Genomic DNA, 25,558 nt, shown 5'->3' with positions numbered 1-25,558 from the left:
CTGGAGATTTTTGTACTTCTTTCACTCTTTTTGCACGAATCCACTTCATTTAATTTCAATTCTCTTCGAGACTTCATTTACCTGAAAATCTAGCAATGCACACCATAAATCACTTCATTTTATAATTAAAGGTCACAAAAATTAAGGAAAGGAGACTAAGATGAGTAGTAAAATCACCACTCATCAACACTCCAACTTAAAGCTTTTGCTTGTCCTCAAGCAAATCAAAACCAAAAATTTAATGAGGCTCTAATATTTAAAGCTCAATTAGCATCGCTATCATCTTCAAATCAGATTCTCCAATTAAGCACAACACTTATGGTTTTGGTTGGTACTAATAATTATGCTCAAGCATCTGAACTTCAACCAAACAACTCCCTCATTTAAAACAATCTCAAGAATGCAATGGAGTTTCAAAATAATTAAGTGACAACAACCAAGCCTCAAGAAGTGACTCAAAAGTACCAGTCTACTACATATGCTCACTTTACTCAATTCAAAATATATCAATGTCACCAATCCATCATAATCCATGTGCCCTCACAAGAAAGAAAGTCACAAAATTATCACATTTACAATAATAACATAAGGGACAAATGCACAAAGACACTCATTCTCATCAAAAAATTTCAAGTGTTACAAAATATCATACCATAAGCTTGCCCTTATTTTAATTCGCCGCCTATTCAAGAACATTCGGTTGAAGTTCTCATAAGGACATTTTAAGATTCTAATGTAGGCTTAGGGAAGGGTAGGATAACCATTTGGGATACAAGTGACTACACCCTCCTTAAACACTACTCACATTTGTCTTTCACTATCGCAGGTGCGGAGAAACCATCGCACCTACGACCTCTCCTGATCTCCCCCTTCCGTACCTGCGCTCAACCTACCGCACTTGCGGCCTCGCACCTGCGGCTAATACCCTCGCAGGTGCGATCATACCAGCAAAAGAACAAACTTCAAAAATTTCTCAACTTCCATTCAAAGTCCGTTAACCACCCGAAACTCACCCGAGGCCCCCGGGACCTCGACCAAACATACCAACCAATCTTAAAATACCATACGAACTTAGTCGGGCCCTCAAACCACATCAAACAATGTTAAAATCATAAATCATCCTCCAATTCAAACCTAAAGAATTTGAAACTTCCAAATTCGACAATCGATGCCAAAACCAACCAAACCACGTCCGATTGACCCCAAATTTTGCACACAAGTCATATTCAACATTATGGAGCTATGAAAATTTTCGGAACTGGATTCCGACCCCGATATCAAAATTTTCACTATTGGTCCAAATCTCCAAAAAATCATTTTTTGCCATTTCAAGCCTAAATGAGCTACAGACCTCCAAAATACAATCCGGACACCCCGAAGTCCAAAATCACCCAACGGAGCTAACGGAACCGACGAAACTCCATTTCGGAGTCGTCTTCACATAGTTCCGACTACGGTCAAAATCCTAAGACTTAAGCTCACGTTCTAGGGACTAAGTGTCCCAAAATACTCTAAAAACCAAAACGAAACCTCCCGACAAGTCACATAAGCAGAGAAAGATATGGGGGAAACAGTAAATAGGGAACCGGGGTTATTACTCTAAAAATGACCGGCCGGGTCGTTACAACATCTAATGGACTTCAAGGAGATTATGAACACCTTTCAATATAATGGTGTGTCACAAGATGAAGTGTATCTAAGGGCATTCCATTTTTCTCTTAAAGATGATGCAAAGCAGTGGATTCGAAGCTTACCCACGAGATCAATTAGAACTTGGGAGGAGATAACTAGAAAATTCCTTGATAAATATTTTTCCTCAGCTAAAACGGGAAAGTTTAGAAGGGAAATCCATAACTTCTTCTAGAAAGATACGGAAATTGTTTTTGAAGCATGGGAGGGGTTTAAGGAGATTGTTCGAAAGTGCCAATATAGAAGAATTGAACTCTGGATGCAACTCCAGGACTTTTGGGATGGATTGACACCGGTCTCACGTAGAACATTGAGCAATGCAGCTGGAGGCCCGTTGATGAAGAAGACTCCAGAGAAGATAGTTATAATTCTTGATGAGTTATCTGAAGATGCTAATCAATGACCCTCTGAGAGTGCAGAAAGAAGGAGATCAACTGGTGTTCACCGGGTTGATGCTAACACATTTGTGCAGGTATAACTTGATGTTATTGCCAAAGAAATAAGGAAGTTGACCTTAGCCTTGATACAAAGTGAGCCTCATGCAGCTTGTGATATATGTGGAAGAGGACACCCTACGCATGAGTGTCAAGCCTCAACTGAGGAAGTAAATCCTGTGGGAAACTACTCGGCACTTAACCTCTTATGCTGTAGATGAAACTTCGACGAAGATGAAAGTCCATAATGAACTCTATCTATTGTCAAATTAGTATAGAGATGAGGATAGCTCTAGGAAGAAAAGATGACTTGCCGAATTCCTTTTCTCTAAAATATCTTGATGCAGTCTAACTCTGACTGTTTAAATCCGAAAAACCCTTTATATGCTCCTAATGTAATAGTCAATTTACTATTTTCTTGTGTAAATATACTATTCGTTATTCCGCTTGACCTCTTTTGACTATCTAATTTGTTCTATACATCATACATTGAAAACGAGGACATGATGGACATTGATTATCAGGTTTTCTCTGTTGTTTTCACTAATTAATTACTTCGTTTCCCCCCCTAATATATGGTTTTCAACTGCAGGAAGTATCCACCATGTTTTAAGATGCTACCGGCAAAGAATCCTCTTTAGTTGTGTAGCAGAATGGTAAAGTCTCACTCTTATTATTTCTTTTGTAAGATAATCCGGGGAAGGGGAAAAAACTGAATTAGATGGAGGAATTTTTTCTTTCTTTTTGCAGTTGAAATATATTAGTTGGTTGATGAAGCCGTTCCTGCAAATACATCTTTAAACTACAACACATAGATTACTTGTTGGTATTCCTTTTTTATCAATTTATCATTTTCTTTTGTTGAACGTGAGTCACCATTAATCTTGGCCCCGTGCATGTTGCACGACCAAATGCAGTAAAAATAGCACGGGACTAGCCGGTTTTTGAACTGGTAATTGAAAAATAGTCAGCGTTTGCAAAATCATTAAAAAATAACCATTATTTTGCTGCAACACGAAAAGTGAACTTCCAAGATATTATGCTGGACCAGTATATTATGCTGGCAGTTCATATGTAAAAAATTCAAACTTCAATATATTATGCTGGAATATTTTTCGGATTTTGAACAATATTTTCGTTCACATTTATCTTTACATGAAAAGTGGCTAAATTTCTATTACTTTTGAAATTGTGATTATTTTTCAATTACCACTTGTAAATCTGGCTATTTTTGAATTTCACCCGCAAATGCATCTAGTATTAAGTTAAAGGATATTCTTTAAAAAATTAAAGAATTTCGAACAAGTCTCCAGAAAATTCTCTTTGAAGCAGAACTACTGTTCACTTCATCCAAAGCACTAAACATTCAAGTGAAATTTAAACAATGAGTGAAGTATGTTATTTTGCTGAAAACAGTCCAACAAACATACCAGTTCAACTGGTTCGGCAAGTCTTACACAAACTGATAGCAGTCAATTGGCTGCTTAATATTCTTTCTCAGAAAAAGCCCAATTAAACAAGTAGATAGCACATAGATTTACTCCTCAGCGGTTTAAACACGTAGATAGCACATAGATCTAATCCTCAGCGGTCAAACTTTAAATTTGCTCTCCGTCACAGGAACCAGCCCCTCCTCCCTCCTGCTCATCTTCGCACTTCAAAGGCTGCCTAAAGCAATCAGAGCAAAGCAATTCCAAACAAAAAGTTTCCTCATATTCAGTGTTATTTATACATCTGCCACACTGACTGCAGCGTAAGATACAAAGTGAGCAGGCCCTACATTCTTGAGTAGCTTGATCTTTCACTTGACAACCCTCTGCAGGACAATCATAGACCATTCTCATTTTTCCACATCTAGGGCATATTTGAACATCAATAGCCCGATTGTCATCAGATAAACGATAAATATTCCTCCGAGAAAAGAAATGGGGTTTGTAAACATTATTTTGCTGCGTCTGGCAATCTGCACCTAGCAGAAACCTGAGTTCTTCAACATGTTCATGAGTCACTCCATAAAGGCCGCCAATTCTCAGGTGCTTTATACCCATTTTACCTCTTTTAGAGTTAAAGGACTTCAACATATTTACAACGCCCTCAATACTTAGTCTTGTACATGCAGGAACAAATAGCTGCATGAAGTAAAAACAAGATTAAGTACACCATTGTACATTCAAGCACATACTATTAGTAGCAAAAGGGACCTTATCCAAAAAAGAGAGAACAAAAACTATTAGTAGCAAAAGGGTACTGATCCTGCTCTCAACAGGTATATCTTGCAAGAGTATTTAGCACAAGGCAGCCAATAACGAAAATGAGAAAAGGACAGAACCAAACAGCCTGCCAGCAACCCAACAGGAAAAAAAAGCGCATCAAATAAAGATTAACATTTCCATAAGCAATTCAAACTACTACAAATAAAAGCTAAAACCGCTGAAACCTGCTTTAACTCCTCTAAGTTAGGCAATGCAAACAATACAATGACAATCAGAAGTTCAGATTCTGCTTACAATTTAAAATAAGGCAATAATGGTGACAGAACTACATCCAAACTGAGATTGTGGTCATTAAACAAAACAAGTGTGAATCATATATTGTATCACATACGCAAACATGCAAGTGATCAATGTGCTATCAATAAGAGTGCATTTAGGAAGTACATATTAGCTCTAAGTGATTGTCAGGCTGCATTGTGACAGGCATCAATAAGCAATTTATGCCATTTCTGACCAAACTTTTGAGTCTTCCACACAAAATACCAGGAATAAATGGCATAAAAATGCAACTTCTATTGCTCAGGAAACAAAAGCAAGGGGTCATTGGAATGTGCTAAAGAGCAAAATGTTAATATCAACAAGCATACAATAAAAATACCATTATGGCGAGCACCACAAACAAATATATCTCTTAAGAGACAATAAAGTAAAATGAATTGAACAACTGACCTTTGTCAAAAGTGGATTAGAGTCAAGTACCCTCCTCAAACCGTCATCCGTGATGCGGGTGCACTCTAACAAACTCAAGCACTGTAAGTTACCTTGAGCCCTGCTAGTCAATTGCAAGAGGACATCGTCACTGATCTCATTCAATGGTTTTTCAATATGAATGCTCCTCCACAACAAAGGATCATTTTTTACAGTAAGTCGCAAGGACCTACAAACACTTTCTACAGTCAAAAGATCCTTCACTCCAAGGTAACCAAGAGCAAAAGATAAAGCCTCATGAGGGGCACCTTCATCTTCAGCAGAGCAGGACGTCGAACCATCTGTTCCTGCCATCGTCTGCGGCAGAAAACTGCCTGAACCTACATTATTGAAGCCTGCAGTGTCCCCCACATTGCAAGCTGAGCCAAGACCAACATGGGCCAAGGCGTCCCTCATATCTCTCTCCCCAACAAACCAATTCACCGGATCACCTTTATTCATTTTGTCATCAGACCGAACGTGACAACTAGGGAATGATTGGAACCTCATAGCATCACTCCAGATAAAATTCAAACCCGCAAACAAACCATAGTCCTCATTACTTGGACCAACATGGTTTCTCCTACATCCTCCATAATCAACCTCCAAATCCTCAAGCCATCCTGTAATGGCTGTGATAGTGGTGCTTATATCCATCCCAAATGGATCAGCAGGGAGACGGTCAACGATATCCTCCCCTACCGACTCCGACAAATCACTCTTCTCTACTCTTTTCCCCCCATAATCATAATCAAATCCCTCTCGGGACCGAGCAAAATTCTCCACTTTCTTCTCTGGAACACCCTCCACTAGATACCCATTAACAATTCTCATGGGCGATATCAAATTATCCTCAGATATATGCGCCGGAAATATGGGCCGATGCGAAAAATTTAACGCCATTTATGGTTCAAATTAACTCTAAAGACAGCTAAAAGGAAGACCCTCTCTTTTCTCTTTTTCTGGTTTTTTTTTCTTTTCACTCTTTTTTGGTGTGCAATACTGTGATGCGAAGTTTATTAGATTCAACAAGAAAACCCTCAATTTAGGATGGTAAACTAAAAACAACGCACCTAAAATCTCACAGAGCTTCTTGTAAGGAACCCTAAGAGAATCCGAATAATACAGTAGAATCAATCAGTGAAACGACACCTTAATTTTTCGATAATTTTACTATACAAAATAATAAGAATCAATGAATATTTGGCAGAATAGGAAAACCTAACAAGCTAGGGTTTTCAAAAGAATGTGGAAAGAGAATAAATCGTAACGATACAAAAAAAAAAAAAAAAAAATGAATCAGCGTACAAAACAAACCCTAATTTGCTCACCAGAGAACACAATCGACAGAGAAAAGAAGATGGAACGAGATTCCAATTGCCGATTAGGGTAGAAAACTCGGCGGAATTGAAATTAAATATGAGCACCTCGTTTGGGAATCTGCCGATCGAGCTCAAAGAGGAGCGAAATAGGAAAATAGGAAGAAATAGCTAGGAGTAGAAAAGAAAAAGAGATGAAAAATCTAAAGGTACCTGGTTTAGGGAAATTGGGGGCTGAGGGTAAGGGAATTTTTGGGGGAATTGTTAATTGTGTATCAATTGGGAGACTCAAAAACCATACCGACACGTGTCCGGTGACTAATTCGTACTCCTATTACGCTAAAAGTCGTGGCGGGAATGGATTTCCCTCCTTCCGGACTCTATTTTTCCGCTTCAGCACTCGTTATGTATATGGACTACTTGTAATTATCGAACATGGGTATTGGATAATTTCAGCATAGTGTTCACTTGGGTGCGTTGGAAATATAATTATCGAATTATCATGCAATATTTAGTTGATGATATTACATAATGCATAGGTTATTATATATATATATATATATATATATATATATATATATATATGGAGATTAAATTATTTAAATACGAAAATACTAATAATTTATTTATTATTAATCACCGCATAAATAATTTACGTATTCCTCACACAACTAGTATCTTAATCAGACGACCCCTTAATGGTTAATGTTTAACCAAAAAATAGTTCTTGTGATCAACACAAATAAAAGAATAATTCGAGTTTCTAATAACCAATTTTATTTTACTTTTTCTAATATAAATGAATGGCAAATAATGAAAATAAAATATTGAGAGAATAAGGAAAAAGAAATCTTATTGAAAATCGCAGTTGTATCAGTTCGATGTGACGGTTCCATGATGACGATCCATGATAATATTTTTTCCTTATAAATACCGTATTATGCACCTTCCAAAACTTCTACTACTTTCTTTCATTTTCTCTACATCCTCTTTGCAACTTTATCTTTCTCTTCGTGCTTCTGCTTTACTTAACAATGGCTTTCCAATCTTCAAACCCTTCTTCATCCTCCGATCCTCATCGCGCTATTATAGTAGATGAACTCCCTTCTACTATGGCTCCGGTTAGAAATAGGAACAGAGGTGGTAGACTCCGTAACCTAGGTTCCATATCTAGTCGAAACACTTTTTCTTCTAAGAAGAACTCTTCAAAACTTTCCTCTTATTCTAAATCTAAGTCCACAACCACTCCTAGATCTTCTTCCAAGGCTAGGCATCAAAACAAATCACTGCCTGAACCTTTAGTCTCGGAGATCGTTCCCAGAAGTTTTCTTTTATTTCTGATTGTGAGGCATGGAGTAAAGAAGTTTCCCCCATAGCAGCACTTAACCTTGCTGACCGCTATCCTTCCCTTATTAAATATGGTCTTCTTCTTCTTGTACGTAGAGAATGACATTAGAAGCCTGATTTCCTAATCACAACCCCTAGTGCCAATAATTGAATAACTACCTACCGTGAAGGTTATTCGTTCAACTACACTTATCCTTTTACCTTAGGATTTAAACCTCTAATTGACCCAGTGATTCTGGAGTTCTGCTGCTATTTCAATATTTGCCTTAGGCAAATAGGCCCGATAATATGGAGGTCAATAGCATGCCTTCGCTACTGTAACGACCAGGTCGGTCGTTTTGAGAGTAATAGCCTCGATCCTCTATTTACTTCTTTTCCCGTAACTTTTTTCTGCTTATGTGACTTGCCGGGAGGTTGTTGTTGTGGTTTCAGAGTGAATTGGGACACTTAGTCCCTAAACGGAGGCTTAAGTCTTAGAATTTTTTACCTTAGTCGGGACTGTGTGAAGACGACTCCGGAATGGAGTTTCGTCGGTTCTATTAGCTCCGTTGGTGATTCTGGACTTAGGAGCGTATCCTAACTGTGAATTGGAAGTCCGCAGCTGATTTAGGCTTGAATTGGCGAAAGTCAAATTTTTGGAGATTTTGACCGGTAGTGGACCTTTTGATATCGGGGTCGAATTCCGATTCTGAAAGTTAGAGTAGGTTCGTAATGTCAATTATGACTTGTGTGCAAAAATTGAGGCCAATCGGACGTGATTTAATATGTTTCGGCATCGGTTGTAGAAGTTTGAAGTTTCAAAGTTCATTAAGTTTGAATTGGAGGGTGATTCATGTTTTTAGCGTTGTTTGATGTGATTTAAAGGCTCGACTAAGTTCGTATGGTGTTTTAAGATTTGTAGGTATGCTTGGTTGAGATCCCGGGGGGGCTCGGGTTCATTTCGGGGGGTTGACGGATCATTTTGGACGTAGGAAAGATTGCATATTTCTGGTGTTCTTCAGTTCTGGTTTCCTTCTTCGCGTTCGCGAGGGGGTCTCGCGTTCGCGAAGAGGAACTGGAGGCAGGCAAGATTTTGTACTTCGCGTTCGCGATGGAGGTCCCGCATTCGCGAAGCACTGAGGTACTTGGTCTACGCATTCGCGATAGGGGTCCCGTGTTCGCGTAGAGGTATTGGCTAACTGTGTCCCCAGGCCCTTTTTGCCTACGCGTTCGCGACGTTGGTCCCGCGTTCGCGTAGGTCGAGCTGAGTGGTCTTCGCGTTCACAACGGAGGACTTTTGGGCCGAAGTAAATTTGTGCTTCGCGAATGCGAGGGTGTGGCCGCGTTCGCGAAGAAGGAAATGTTTGGGTAGTATTAAAGTTTCCAAAAATGAGGGTTGGCCATTTTTATCAAAACATGAGATATGGAGCTCGGATTTGAACGAGCTTTTGAGGGATTTTCAAAGACATCGATTGGGTAACGATTCTTCATTTGTTTTTGGTTATATCCCACTAATCTATCATTAATCCCATCCTTTAATTTTGGATTTGGGTTGAAAATTTGGGAAAAGTGGAAGAAGTTCTTCAACTACATTTTTGAGTTTTGATTGGGATTTTGATATCTGATTTGGATAATTTTGGTACGAATGAACTCATGAGTGAATGAGTGTTCATATTTTGTGACTTTTACCCGATTCTGAGATGTGGTCCCGGGTCGACTCTTTGGGGTGATTTTCTAATTTCTTGCTTTAGCTTTGATTTCATTAGTTAGATTAATTTCTTATAGTTATATTTATGGTATGTAATTGATTTTGGCTAGATTTGGACCATTCAGAGTCGGATATTCATGAAAAACGCATTGTTACCGATTGATTGAGCTTGGTTCGAGGTAAGTGGCTTGCCTAACCTTGTGTGGGAGAAATTCCCTTAGGATTTGGTATTGTTGTGATATGTGAGCGTCGTGTACGTGAGGTGACGAGTCCGTACATGGGCTATTATTGTAAAACCCGCTTTATTTTACTGAGTAGCAATATGTTTTTCCTTTAATTTGAGTTATACCGTTTAAATGAGTATTAGTCTGTTTTTATTCTTAATTGAGCTATTCCGATATGTGTAGTTATCCCATTTAATCTAATATCGCATGTCTACGTGCTTTAGCAGCTTATTTGAACTATGTGAAGCATGCCTAGTTGATTTCCTTCTTTTTTCTTATTCTTTATCAGTATAACTGTAGAAATCTTGTTGTTAACTGTTGTATTTATCGGTTGAGCTGTGTGTTTACTTTGAGACTACGAGGCGGTTCCTTAGGAGTTCTCCCTGCACATTTACTTTTGAGACTACGAGGCGATTCCTCGGGAGTTCTCCCTGTATATTTACTTTTGAGACTACGAGACGGTTCCTCGGGAGTTCTCCCTGCATATTTACTTATGAGACTACGAGGCGGTACCTCGGGAGTTCTCCCTGTATATTTATTTTAGGACTACGAGACGGTATCTCGGGAGATTCCCTGTTGTTTACCCCTGTGTGTTGTACTGTTGCCTTGCTGTGTTTCCTTTTGTTAAATTCTAGTCACTTATTATACTGTATATTCTCCTGCTTTATTTATTATATACCAGTGTGCATGACCTGACCTCATCACTACTTGACAGAGGTTAGGCTTGGCATTTACTGGGTACCGTTGTGGTGTACTCATGCTACTCTTCTGCACATATTTTTGTGTGCAGATCCAGGTGCTTATTATCAGCCCCATTACTAGCTGAGAGTATTTGCTGTTGTACGTAGACTTCAAGGTACATCTGTCGCGTCCGCAGACCTCGGAGTCCCCCTCTATTCTCTCCTTTGTCAAATACTTCTTGTACTCCTTTTATTAGACTCTGGTGTATAGAGATGATATTTTTCTTCTGTAGCTTGTGACTTACGATGTTTCGGGTTTTGGGAAGACTGTGTATTTATAGAGCATTGGTTATTGTACATGCCGAGCGACATTGTTACTAGCTATTCAGTTACCCACTGCTGTTAATTGCCAACTTTTACTTTCGTTATGATATTTTTCGCAATTTGTTGGGCTTACCTAGTCGTAGAGACTAGGTGTCGTCACGACGTTATACGGAGGGAGTTTGGGGGCGTGACAAGTTGGTATCAGATCTCTAGGTTCATAGGTGTCGTAAGTCACAAACCGGTTTATTAGAGTCTTGCGGATCGATACGGAGACGTCTGTCCTTATCTTCGGGAGGCTATGGAACTGTTAGGAAAAATTATACTTATTTGATTCCTTGTCGTGCGAAATTTGTTGGCATCAAAAATTCTAAACTTTTGTATTCTATTCTCTCACAGATGATGAGGACACATACAGGCGGATCTGATGACCAGGAACCCGCGCCCCCTGCTAGAGCCGCTAGAGGCCAGGGCCGGAGTAGAGGCTGAGGACGTCCATGCAGTGCAGCCAGAGCACCCGCGCGAGCTGCGACAGAGGAGCCCCCAGTAGCTCCAGCTGGAGGGAAGGCACCTGAGGTACCTATTGCTGCACCAGCCCTCTAGGAGACTCTACCCCAGGTTTTGAGCATGTTCAGCACCTTAGCTCAGGCTGGATTGATTCCACTTGCTCCTGCCACATCCCAGGCCAGGGGAGGAGCACAGACTCCCGTCGCCGGTACTCCAGAGCAGCGGGTTCAGGTCGACCAGGTTCCAGAGATTTTACCGATACAGACGGTAGCTCCAGCTCAGCCTGAGGTTAGGGCACCTGTTTCTTAAGTGGAGCAGCTCAGACTTGAAAGGTACAAGAAGTACCACCCGCCTACCTTCAGTGGATTGGTGTCAGAGGATGCCCAGGGTTTTCTGGAGGAGTGTCACCGTATTCTTCGTACTATGGGTGTAGCGGAGTTGAGTGGGGTTTCTTTTACTGCATTCCAGCTTAGAGGAGCAGCCTATCAGTGGTGGCGTGCTTATGAGTTGAGTAGTCCGGCTGAGGCAGCTTCACTTATATGGACTCAGTTCTCGGACATGTTTTTGAGAGAGTATGTCCTTCAGAGCCTCAGGGATGCATGGCGCGCGGAGTTTGAGCAACTGCGCTAGGGTGCTATGACTGTGTCAGAGTATGCAGTTGTTTCAGTGATTTGGACCGACATGCACCGGCTTGGTTGCCACAGTTCGAGAGAGGGTTCGTCAGTTTATTGTGGGACTCCACCCCAGTATCAGGATTAGTATGGCCCGGGAGTAGGAGATGGATATTTCTTACCAGCAGATTGTGAATATTGCTAGGAGATTGGAGGGCATGCTCTCTTGGGATAGAGAAGAGAGGGAGGCCAAGAGGTCCCGAGAGTCTGGCACTTATAGTGGTACTCGTGCCCCAGCTGCAGTTCGCCATGGTAAGGGCTATGGGAGTTGCCCCGTCCATTCAGCACTTCCAGCCGCTAGTGGTATTCCGGCCCCATCTAGGCCACAAGAGCCTTATTATGCACCGCCGGTATCTAGTGCACCTCCTTCATGGGGTGCTTTTAGCGGTCAGTCCAGCAGACCTGGCCCGAGCCAGTCGCACCAGCCACGCTCTCCGAGAGCTTATTTTGAGTGTGGCGACACTCGCCATATGGTGAAGGATTGCCCCAGACTTAAGAAGGGTGCACCTCCACAGACTTCTCAACCGCCGCGTGCTCCACCGGGTCCTCACGCTATTATTCCAGCACTATCTACCACCCCACCTACTCAGCCAGCTCGAGCTGGAGGTCGGGGAGGTCGAGGTCGCCCTATAAGGGGAGGCCAGGCCAAATATTATGCTCTTCCAGATCGTACAAAGGCAGTTACTTCCGACTCTGTCATTACAGGTATTGTTTCGGTCTGTCATAGAGACGCGTCAATCTTATTTGATCCAGGCTCTACATATTCCTATGTGTCCTTTTATTTTGCCCCATATTTGGGCGTATCTCGGGATTCCTTGAGTTCCCCTGTTTATGTGTCTACACCTGTGGGAGATTCTATTGTTGTTGACCGTGTATATCGGTCGTGTTTGATTGCTCTTAGAGGTTTTGAGACCAGAGCCAATTTATTATTGCTCAGCATGGTAGACTTTGATATTATTTTGGGCATGGACTGGTTGTCGCCCTATTATGCTATTCTTAATTGTCACGCTAAGACCGTGACGCTGGCTATGCCAGGTTTACCGTGATTAGAGTGGAGGGGTACCTTAGAGTATATTCCCAGCAGAGTTATTTCATTCCTTAAAGCTCAACGAATAGTTGAGAAAGGGTATGACGCGTATCTAGCTTATGTGAGAGATGTTAGTATTTATACCCCTACAGTTGAGTCAGTCCCGATAGTGAGGGACTTTCCAGATGTATTTCCAGCTGATCTTCCGGGCATGCCGCCCGACAGAGATATTGATTTTGGCATTGATTTGTTGCCGGGCACTCAGCCCATCTCTATTCCTCCGTATCGTATGGCTCCTCCTGAGTTGAAGGAATTGAAAGAGCAGTTACATGAGTTGCTTGATAAGGGCTTCATTCGGCCCAGTGTGTCACCTTGAAGTGCTCCTATCTTATTTATGAAGAAGAAGGATGGTTCTATGCAGATATGTATTGATTACCACCAGTTGAACAAAGTCACAGTGAAGAACAAGTATCCATTGCCTCGTATTGATGATTTATTTCATCAGTTACAGGGTGCCAGAGTGTTTTCCAAGATTGACTTACGTTCAGGCTATCATCAGTTGAGGATTCGGGAGCCAGATATCCCGAAGACTACTTTCAGGACTCGGTATGGTCACCACAAGTTTCTTGTGATGTCATTTGGGCTGACCAACGCCCCAGTAGTATTTATGCACTTGATGCACAGTGTGTTCCGACCCTATCTTGACTCATTCCTCGTTGTGTTTATTTATGGCATTCTGGTGTACTCTCGGACTCGGGAGGATCATGAGCAGCACCTGAGGACTGTGCTTCAGACCCTGAGAGAAAAGAAATTATATGCAAAATTCTCAAAGTGTGAGTTTTGTCTAGACTCAATGGCATTCTTGGGTCATGTAGTATCGAGTGATGGGATCCAGGTGGATCTGAAAAAGGTGGAAGCAGTGCAGAGTTGGCCTAGACCGTCATCAGCTACGGAGATCCAGAGTTTTCTTGGTTTGGCAGAGTATTACCGTTATTTTGTAGAGGGATTCTCATCTATTGCAGCACCTATGACCAGGATCACCCCGAAGGGTGCTCCGTTCAGGTGGACAGAGGAGTGTGAGGAGAGCTTTCAGAAGCTCAAGACAGCTTTGACTACAACCCCAATATTGGTATTGCCTATAGGTTCGGGATCTTATACTGTATATTGTGATGCATCGCGGATTGGTCTCGGTGCGGTGTTGATGCAGGACGGTAGGGTGATTGCCTACGCGTCTAGACAGCTGAAGGTGCATGAAAATAACTATCATGTCCACGACCTTGAGTTAACAGCTATTGTTCATGCCTTGAAGATTTGGCGGCACTATTTGTACGGTGTCCCTTTTGAGATTTACACTGATCACCGGAGTTTGCAACATCTGTTCAAATAGAAGGATCTTAACTTGCATCAGCGGAGGTGGTTGGAGCTGCTTAAGGATTATGATATCACTATTTTATACCATCCAGGGAAGACCAATGTGGTGATCGATGCCTTGAGTCACCAAGTAGAGAGTTTGGGGAGTTTAGCATATCTACCAGCAGCAGAGAGGCCATTGGCGTTGGATGTTCAGGCCTTAGCCAGCCAGTTTATGAGATTGGATATTTCTGAGCCGAGTCGGTTATTGGCTTGTGTGGTCTCTCGGTCTTCTCTTTATGATTGTATCAGGGAGCGTCAGTATGATGACCCCCATCTACTTGTCCTTAAGGACACGGTTCAGAACGGTGATGCTAAGGAGGTCACTATTGGGGATGATGGTGCATTGAGGATGCATGGCAGGCTATGTGTGCCCAATGTAGATGGTTTGCGTGAGTTGATTCTCTAGGAGGCTCACAGCTCGCGGTACTCCATTCATCCGGATGCCACGAAGATGTACCATGACTTGAGGCAACATTACTGGTAAAGGAGGATGAAAAAGGACATAGTGGAGTATGTAGCTCGGTGTCTAAATTGCCAACAGGTGAAGTATGAGCATCAATGGCCAGGTGGGTTACTTCAAAAGTTAGAGATTCCGGAGTGGAAATGGGAGCGGATCCCTATGGATTTTGTTGTTGGACTCCCACAGACTCAACGGAGGTTTGATACAATTTGGGTGATTGTGAATAGGCTGACCAAGTCAGCTCATTTCATTCCTGTGATGACTACCTATTCTTCCGAGCAGCTGGCTCGAATTTATATTCGCGAGATTGTCAGGCTTCATGGCATACCGGTATCAATCATCTTTGACCGGGGTACGTAGTTTACATTACAGTTCTGGAGGGCTGTATAGCAGAAGTTGGGTACTCGGGTTGAGTTGAGCACAACATTTTACCCTCAGATAGACGGACAGTCCGAGTGCACTATTCAGATATTAGAGGATATGCTCCGTGCGTGTGTGATAGATTTTGGAGGTTTTTGGGATCAGTTCTTGCCACTTGCGGAGTACAACAATAGTTATCAGTCGAGCATCCAGATGGCACCGTATGAGGCTCTGTATGGTAAGCGGTGTCGGTCTCTAGTGGGTTGGTTCGAGTCGGGCGAGGCTAGATTATTGGGTGCAGACTTGGTTCAGGATGCTCTGGATAAGGTGAAGGTGATTCAGGATCGACTTCGCACAGCCCAGTCCAGACAGAAGATTTATGCGGATCAGAAGGTTCGCGATGTTGCATTCATGGTTGGAGAGCGGGTCTTCTCCGGGTTTCGCCTATGAAGGGCGTTATGAGGTTCGGGAAGAAGGGCAAGCTGAGCCCAAGGTTCATTGGTCCATTTGAGGTGTTGCGGCGAGTTGGAGAGGTTGCTTATGAGCTTGCCTTACCTCCAGTCTAGCAGGAGTTCATCCGGTATTCCATGTTTCTATGCTCCGAAAGTATCACGGTGATCCGTCTCTTGTGCTGGATTTCAGCTCAGTCCAGTTGGACAAGGATCTATCTTATGTTGAGGAGCCATTGGCTATTTTGGACAGGCAGGTTTGAAAGCTGAGGTCAAAAACCATTGCTTCCGTGAAGGTTCAGTGGAGGGGTCAGCTGGTCGAGGAGGCGACTTGGGAGACTGAGCAAGATATGCGCAACCGTTATCCTCATCTTTTTACCACTTCAGGTATGTCTCTATGCTCGTTCGAGGACGAATGATTGTTTTAAGAGGGGGAGGATGTAACGACCCGACCGGTCATTTTGAGAGTAATAGCCCCGATCCCCTGTTTACTACTTTTCCCATATCTTTTTTCTGCTTATGTGACTTGCCGGAAGATTGTTGTTGCGGTTACGAAGTGAATTGGGATACTTAGTCCCTAAACGGAGGCTTAAGTCTTAGGATTTTTTGCCGTAGTTAGGACTGTGTAAAGACGACTCCGGAATGGAGTTTCGTCGGTTCCGTTAGATCCGTTGGGTGATTTTGGACTACGGAGCGTGTCCGGACTGTGAATTGGAGGTCCGTAGCTAATTTAGGCTTGAATTGGCGAAAGTCAAATTTTTGGAGATTTTGACCGATAGTGAACTTTTTGATATCGGGGTCGAATTCCGATTTCAGAAGTTGGAGTAGGTCCGTAATGTCAATTATGACTTGTCTGCAAAATTTGAGGTCAATCAGACGTGATTTTATATGTTTCGGCATCGGTTGTAGAAGTTTGAAGTTTCAAAGTTTATTAAGTTTGAATTGGAGGGAGATTCATATTTTTAGCATTGTTTGATGTGATTTGAAGGCTCGACTAAGTTCGTATGGTATTTTAGGACTTGTAGGTATGTTTGGTTGAGGTCCCTGGGGGCCTCGAGTTGATTTCGGGGGGAGGGGGTTAACGGATCATTTTGGACTTAGGAGAGATTGCAGATTTTTGGTGTTCTTCAGTTCTGGTTTCCTTCTTCGCGTACGCGAGGGGAGTCTCGCGTTCGTGAAGAGAAACTGGAGGCAGGCGAGATTTTATGCTTCGCGTTCGCGATAGAGGTCCCGCATTCGCAAAGCACTGAGGTACTTGGTCTACACGTTTGTGATGGAGGTCCCGCGTTCGCGTAGAGGTATTGGCCAAATAGGTCCCCATGCCTTTTTGCCTACGCATTCGTGACGTTGATCCCGCGTTCGTGTAGGGTCGAGCTGAGTGGTATTCACGTTCACGACAAGGGCATCACGTTCGCGATAGTGGATTTTGGGCCAAAGTTAATTTGTGCTTCGCGAACGCGAGGGTGTGGCCGCGTTCACGAAGAAGGAAATGTTTGGGCAGTATTAAAGTTTCCAAAAATGAGGGTTGGCCATTTTTATCAAAACATGAGATATGGAGCTCGGATTTGAACGAGCTTTTGAGGGATTTTCAAAGACATCGATTGGGTAACGATTCTTCACTTGTTCTTGGTTATATCCTACTAATCTATCATTAATCCCATCCTTTAATTTCGGATTTGGGTTGAAAATTTGCAAAAAGTGGGAGAAGTTCTTCAACTACATTTTTGAGTTTTGATTGGGATTTTGATATCTGATTTGGATAATTTTGGTACGAATGAACTCATAAGTGAATGAGTGTTCATATTTTGTGACTTTTACCCGATTCTGAGATATGGGCCCGGGTCGACTCTTTGGGGCGATTTTTTAATTTCTTGCTTTAGCTTTGATTTCATTAGTTAGATTAATTTCTTATAGTTATATTTATGGTATGTAATTGATTTTGGCTAGATTTGGGCCATTCAGAGTCGGATATTCATGGAAAAAGCATTGTTACCGATTGATTGAGCTTGGTTCGAGGTAAGTGGCTTGCCTAACTTTGTGTGGGGGAAATTCCCTTAGGATTTGGTATTGTTGTGATATGTGAGCGCCGTGTACGTGAGGTGACGAGTACGTACATGGGCTATTGTTGTAAAACCCGCTTTATTTTACTGAGTAGCAATATGTTTTTCCTTTAATTTGAGTTATACCTTTTAAATGAGTATTAGTCTGTTTTTATTCTTAATTGAGCTATTCCAATATGTGTAGTTATGCCGTTTAATCTAATATCACATGTCTACGTGCTTTAGCTGCTTATTTGAACTATGTGAAGCATGCCTACTTGATTTCTTGCTTTTTTCTCGTTCTTTATCAGTATAACTATAGAAATCTTGATGTTAACTGTTGTATTTATCGGTTGAGCTGTGTGTTTACTTTGAGACTACGAGGCGGTTCCTTGGGAGTTCTCCCTGCACATTTACTTTTGAGACTACGAGGCGGTTCCTCAGGAGTTCTCCCTGTATATTTACTTTTGAGACTACGAGGTGGTTCCTCGGGAGTTCTCCCTGTATATTTACTTTTGAGACTACGAGGCAGTTCGACTACAAGGCGGTTGCTTGGGAGTTCTCCCTGCATATTTACTTTTGAGACTACGAGGCGGTTCCTTGGGAGTTCTCCCTGCATATTTACTTTTGAGACTATGAGGTTCCCTGTATATTTATTTTGGGACTACGAGACGGTATCTCGGGAGATCCCCTGTTGTTTACCCCTGTGTGTTGTACTGTTGCCTTGCTGTGTTTCCTTTTGTTAAATTCTAGTCTCTTATTATACTGTATATTCTCCTGCTTTATTTATTATATACTAGTGGGCCTGACCTGACCTCGTCACTACTCGACCGAGGTTAGGCTTGGCACTTACTGGGTACCGTTGTGGTGTACTCATGCTACTCTTCTGCACATATTTTTGTGTGCAGATCCAGGTACTTCTTATCAGTCCCGCTACTAGTTGAGAGTGCTTGCTATTGTACGGAGACTTCAAGGTACATCTGCCGTGTCCGCAGACCTCGGAGTCCCCCTCTATTCTCTCCTATGATAAACACTTCCTGTACTCCTTTTATTAGACTCTGGTATATGGAGATGCTATTTTTCTTCTGTAGCTTGTGACTTATGATGTTCTAGGTTTGTGAAGATTGTGTATTTATAGAGCATTGGTTATTGTACATGCCGAGCGACATTGTTACTAGTTATTCAGTTATCCACTACTGTTAGTTGCCAAGTTTTACTTTCATTTTGTTATTTTCCATAATTTGTTGGGCTTACCTAGTCGTAGAGACTAGGTGCCATCACGACATTATATGGAGGGAGTTTGGGGTACTGACTGCTACTTGTCATGCTTAATTCCTGCCCTTTTCACTTTTCGACATCTCCTCCATCTAACTTTCTCGTGCGGGTGTTTTTACACTCGCAGCAAGAAGTAAGTGCGTCTTGGTTAGTCATGAAGATAATTGTGACCGAGGCTGGTATGCTCAGTTCGTTGCTGTCCCAACCCGTGCTTTAGTGGGAGAAGAGAATATGCCTTTTCCCGAAAAGTAAAATTTTTCACGTAAGTGTTTTCCATTATTTTTACATTCTGCCATTTTTTCTTTCTTAAAATACTAACCTTCTCGCTTGTGTCTACTTCTTTTCCAGCAGCCATGAAAGTCTTTGGTGAGCTTCCTGACTTCCGTTATTGGGGTATAAAAGATATTACCTACTGCTCCTATGGAACAAAGATCTTGAAATGTTTTATCCCAAAAATTTGGGTGAAAAGTTAAAACCCACGGTATATTACTTTACTAGTAAATTACGTCGCGCTTCGCACATTTGTAAAGAACTTATTAAATTTATGTGTTTTTATTTCATCATTATATTCAAAAACATATTTTAATGATTCTTTTTAATTTTTAATTTTAAAATAATGGATTTCAAATTTTAATCCACGGGCTCATTTGGTATAAGGGATAAGGAATAATTAATCTCGGAATTAAATTTGAGATGAGTTTATTCCATGTCTGGTTGGGTTAAAATCACGGTATAACTAATCCGGGATTAGTTATACCGGGATTGTCGTATTGTTATTATCCCTGTGGGAGGGTGAAATAACTTATCCCAGAATAACTAATCATGAAATAACTTATTTCCCAACCAAACGACCCCTGATTTTTCATTAACTCTTCATGACAAAAGACTTGGTTCTTAGGAAATTAGTATGTCAATCCAAAAGGAAAAGAAGACTACTTAAATTAGCACCATCGAAATATTACTTATTGTTCTTATTTGTTAGTAATGTTCTTTTATTGTTTTAGTCCCCATAGTGGCAACGTTATACATCTATCGAAAAGTTGTATGAATATTTGTCTGCAGTATGACTATTACTTCTATGTTGAAGTGTTATTTTGTTGTTTCATTCTCCATTGTGGTACATTTATAATTTAGGAATGTGTTTTTGTAAAATTTATTTTCTATAAATTGTATAATCATCAGTGTAAGGATTTTTTCTCCTATTTAAGGTCTTTAGGTAATCAAGTTAATCTATGCATGTAGCTTAAGGCATTTGTTTCTACCAAAGAAACGAAAAAGTAGCTTTCACTATAGCATTGTATGCTTCTTCGTGGTTCTATATCATGTGCAGTCAATCGTGTAATTATTCTGATTAGAAAATAGGAGTACTACCATCACATATCTCTCTTTCTGCAAGGAAAAGAGAGTAAATTAATATCTAAATTTGTCATCTGATTCCACAATAAACAACATTACCATTCCAAATATGACATGAAACGCATAACTTTGGGTGGAAGTCTTTATGACCAAATATGAATTTATATAGGCAAAATGGAGGAATGTCATAAAGTGTCATTAACTTACAAATTATAATTTGACAGTTATGGACATGAAGAGTTTTATGGATAATGAAGTTGAAGAGGTGAGTTATGTAGCGGTACTTTTAAAAGAAGATAACCGAAAAATGAGAGAAAAAGTATCTTTGATGGCTTATAAGATGTGCCATATAACCGACAACTTAGTCGGTCGAATAAACCAGTTTCTATTTGTAGGTTGTTTTCTCTTTTGAATTTATAGAGAATATTAATGAGATTTGAATGGAATGAGAAAAAAAAATTACACACAAAAGAATTCAAAGGTATAAAAGTTGACTTAATATAAACACTAAACTTATATAGTGCAAAAAAGAATTCTTCTAATAATAAAAATCACATTAAAGTAAACATATCTAGTTTATCTATGCTAATAAAAATTGATAAAGAGAACTTTTAAATTATGACTTGCTATCTCTTCCCATCATAAACAGTAACACCAAATGCATAGCTTTTTGCAGAAGTTCGTAAGATCTCATAATCTCAATTTATCCATTGAAAGATTTTGATATATCAATCACTAAAACTTCCTTCTATATTGGATGTTTCCTCACAGAAAGAATGAGACTATAGATAACAACATATTAATCCTTACATCAATTCCCTTAAGCGCCTTCCCTCCATCCAAGTTCACATATATACTGCAAAGACATTCTTCCACTTTTCTCTGCTGGCTGATATCCCTATAAAAAGGAACCCCTAGCACATTTGAAAAGTTCAGTGAAGTTAGTAAACCAAGAAAGAAAAGTTTTTTAAAATGTGGAATACAGTCAGTGGAAGACAAAATGAAGAAGGTAGATCATCAATGAAATAAGAGATTAAATGTATAATCTGCTAGAAGGAAAACCCAATACCTTACGTGTTCTCAGAAGCAAGTGAACATATTAAGAATTATTTAAAATGAAGCAGCAAAACTATCTGGTATTCAGAAGATAAACAGTATAGCAACATATGGAACAACTTCTCTTCTGAAACGGCTTAACAAAATGCAGAGAATTACTAAGAAACATATCCACATCACTTGAGTTTTTAAGAACTCTGAAAATGTTTGTCAGCCTCCCAAAAAACTCCATTGCGTCGTTGCCCTCTCGGCTCACAATAGATAGAAAGTGGGAGCAGTTGAGTCTATGTATATGAGTTTGTTGGCCGAATTCAAACGGTGCATCATTACTATATACTAATAATGGTAATTATAAGTAACAGAAGAAATAATAGAGACAATGAGTTAGTTTCGCAACGGTTTCGAAACAAAACGATTTATGGCGAAGAGAAACCAAAATAACACGTTAGAACATGACTTTTGGACTTTCTATTAATTTAATTAATAGAATAAATGAAAAATGAGTAAGAAAAAGCAAAAAAAGGAGAAAAAAGATAAATATAATCCTTGGCTTTATAGAGGTGCCACATCACTTTTCTAAGTCCCTCCTTTATATATATATATATATATATATATATATATATATATATATATATATATGTAGATTTTACCGTGAATTGTTTTTATACTTACTTTGACGTCCTTTTTTATTTTCAGAATTTGCAATCCACGGAGTTCATCCCGCTCCCGCTCCCGCTCCCGCTCCTCCAGTTAGGCTCGATGTTAACACTGCTCAGGAGCAGATTTTGAATGTGTCCTCTTCGAAGAGGAAGAATAAAGAACCCATTGCCTCTGATGAAGAGGAAGAAGATGAAGGCTCCTTAGTGAAGAGGCCTCGAGTTAGGAGGCAAGCCATTATAGATGATGAATCCAGCGTCCCTCAAAACTAGCCTTCAGACTCCGTACCTTTTCACTTGGTTGATGAGCCTGAAGACGCCCCTCTGGAAATTTCAGAGGAAGAAGATGTTGATCCTGCTTTGAACCCTCCTTCGAGCCCTGACTCTTTGCTCAAGGATTTGAGGGTGAAGATAAAGAATTTGACTTCGTTTCTGAAGAGCCACCTCTTGCTACTCTTCCTATGAGTCTTGTTGCTCCTGCTGATGCTCCTAATGTTGTCCCTCAAGATGAAGCTAGTCCTTCCACCTAGGGCGGTATGAAACAAGTTACGATCGAAGTCCCCAAGGGAATCAAGATCGGCCCTCTCAACAGGAAAAAACTTGACTCCCACTCCTCCATTACTCTAATGAATGATGTAATTCATTCTGCTCTCAAGGTATGTCTTTCCTCTTTTACTTCTTTCAATTCTTTCTTCCTTAGGTTTATAACATCTTTTCCCTCGCCTTTTTGCAGATCAATTTAATAGGTGCGTATAGCTAATGATGAGTTTGGCTTGGATTCAGCAGCAAGTTGCAGAGTTAGGCACGGAAGCCGACAACTGGAAGAGCAATTCGAGAGCCTTTAACTAGAGAAAGATGTGTTGGCTGGTGATAAAGACTCTGGAGCAACAGCTTAGGATCACTACTGCTGAGTTAGCAGTAATGAAGGATTCTGCCAATCTGGCAAAGAAGGGAAAAGCTAGGATGGAGGCTACTTTTGCTGAGCAACATTCAAGGGCCACTAAGGAGATTTAAAGTTTGAAAGAACTTCTGAATCAAAAATAAGTGAACGTGGGTGATCTGGTCTAAGCATTGACTCAAGCTCAAGAAGATTTCCGTACCTCCTCCAACAGAGTTAAGTTCCTTGAAACTACATTGGAACCTTTGAAAGTTTCATATGATACTGTCGAAGCTGAAAAAGAAGAACTGAGGGCTGAAGTTGAATAACTAAAGAAAGATTACGAGGCTCTCGAGGACAAACTAACTATGGACGTGAGTTGGGCCTTTCTGAACACTCGTCTTGAGACTTTGACTAGGCTAGCCAAGAAGGCTTTGATCTCGAAACTGAGATTGCCAGGGCTAAGGAAGCAATTGAAACTACTCAGCAACATCAAAGTTTCTCTACACCCGAGGATGGAAGCTCCAAGGATGATTTAAGCAAAGATGGTTCGAAGGCTGATTCTGCTGATCCTCAGCCTTCATCTTCTAGTCCCCAAGTTGATCCTTCGCTTCTTCCCAAGATGCTCCTTAGTTTTCTTTTACAACAATTATTTTTGATGTCTTTTGGATATTTTTGGATGTTTTGGTATGTTTGTTGGAAACTTTTATCAACATCAATGTTAACTTTCGGCATGTTTTATATATGCTTTTGCTCTTTAAATTTCGAGCATTTTTTGCATTATCTAAGTAGAATGAATGCTTTAATATGTTGTGACTAAATACACACGGTCTTACTTATAAAAGAGGTCCCTTTTATGCAATCGACACTAATAAAGATGACATCACATCTTCATGTTGGTATAAGTGTTGACAGTCAATTTTGACCCTCTATTTTTAAAAAATAAATTCTACAGGCTTTGATGTTTATACATGATTATTTCCGTTGGTTATTATTTTTATCCGTGTTTGGATTGCAGAAATTGAGATTTTGAGCCCCAAAGTTGAGAAATGGTAAATCCTTGATTTGAGGTTCGATTCATGGACGAAATTGGATAATTTTCTGGATATAGACTGTATGAGTTATGGGTAATATTTATTTTCAATAATTTTGGGAATTCAGCACGTGGGCCTGGGAATTGGCTATGTTCACTTTTCGAGCGGAGTTAGAAATTATTATAAATTATTAAATTACGAGTGTTGGAGTATATTTTGATTGGTTTGCACGTTATTTGATTAGTTTCAGATCTTTTGGCATTAGTTTGAGGAGTTAGAGAGTTGTTGGAGCCGATTATCAAAGTTCGGAGCGAGGTACGTCTTCTGTCTAACCTTGTGAGGGGGAATGTACCTCGTATATGTTATATTTATTTTGTGCTATATGTTGTGGGAGCTATGCACGTATGAGGTGATGAGTGTCCGTGCATATGCTAGAATTTCTGATTATGTCCTGGTAGACTTAGACTCCCGTCATGCTTTAATTATACTATTTGAGTTATTCTTGCCAGTTTAAATGCTTTAATTAACATTTAGCCTGTGACTAGACTCGCGTAGAGTATCAGACTTGCCATTTTAGATACTTGACGAGCTACTTGATTAGCCGTGATGGTGCTTTCCTTTATGAATTTTTTCTGCGTTGTGCGTATTCCTCCGATAGTTTTCTTGAATTTTTATAACTCACACAGTATATTCGTGAGTAGGGTTAGTGACCAGTCAAAGTTTCATATTCTAATGGGATCGGGTTGATCACCTCAGCAACACTCTTATGGGATCGGGCCGTTCGCCTCGACAGAGTAATATATTCTTATAGGATCGGGTCGTTCGCTTCGGTGGTATCATGTAACACACTCTTATGGGATCGGGCTATTTGCCTCAGTAAAGTAACATATTCTTATGGGATCGGGCCATTCGCCTCGGCGGTATCATGTAACAAACTCTTATGGGATCGGGTCGTTCGCCTCGGCAGAGTAACATATTTATATGGGATCGGGCTGTTCGCCTCGGCAGTATCTTGTATCATATTATTATGGGATCGGGCCACTCGCCTCGGCAGAATCGTGCGAAATACTTGATAAGGAATCCGCGTACTCATGAGTTTCCTGACTTGAGATTTGACCGTTGATTTGGTATTGACCATTACGTATTCCATTTGAGGAGGTATCCGATAATTGAAGACTTTGTGTTCATTGTTCAGCTGTAGACCGTATTGTTTGCCTATGTTTGTTCTCATTGTTTATTTACCATATTTCATACTTGTCTACTTTATTGTATTTGATTTACTGGACCACTAGTAAGTGTCAATGTCAACCCTTCGTCACTACCTCTTCGGGGTTAGGCTAGATACTTACTGGGTAAGCATTGATTTACGTACTCATGCTGCACTTCTGCATTAAATGTGCAGGATCTGACAGGTTTATTTGGTGGTCATTTGGGCACGTAGGCGCAACTGCTGAAGGAACTTTATGGTAAGCTGCATTCCATGCTACGATTCGCAGCACACATAGTCTCCATCATAATTATTTACTTTATCCTGTCTATCTTGCATTCCAAACATATGTTGTATTTATTATTGTACTTTCTAGTAGATGCCCCAGCACTTGTGACACCAGGTTTTGGGATGTTCTAGAATTTGTTTATGGTTTTGCTTACCATTGACACACTTTTACTTTATATTTCATTTAAATTGTACGTATCTACGATTTTTAATGCATTGATT

General features: G+C 40.5%; 1 protein-coding gene across 1 annotated transcript; it reads right to left on the bottom strand.

Annotated features, from left to right (window-relative positions):
- Nucleotides 1–3,494: 3,494 nt before the first annotated feature.
- On the bottom strand, nt 3,495–6,376 carry LOC104090757 (F-box protein SKIP14-like). The gene is made up of 2 exons (XM_009595930.4): nt 5,066–6,376; nt 3,495–4,252 (listed from the first exon to the last, which is right to left on the bottom strand). The coding sequence occupies exons 1-2, from the start codon at nt 5,984–5,986 to the stop codon at nt 3,722–3,724; spliced, it is 1,452 nt and encodes a 483-aa protein (XP_009594225.1). The 5' UTR covers nt 5,987–6,376; the 3' UTR covers nt 3,495–3,721.
- Between the last annotated feature and the right edge of the window lie 19,182 nt (nt 6,377–25,558).

This window comes from Nicotiana tomentosiformis, chromosome 4 (genome assembly GCF_000390325.3).
Source record: "Nicotiana tomentosiformis chromosome 4, ASM39032v3, whole genome shotgun sequence".
Lineage (NCBI taxonomy): Eukaryota > Viridiplantae > Streptophyta > Magnoliopsida > Solanales > Solanaceae > Nicotiana > Nicotiana tomentosiformis.
This window is presented reverse-complemented; position numbering and strand designations above follow the sequence as displayed.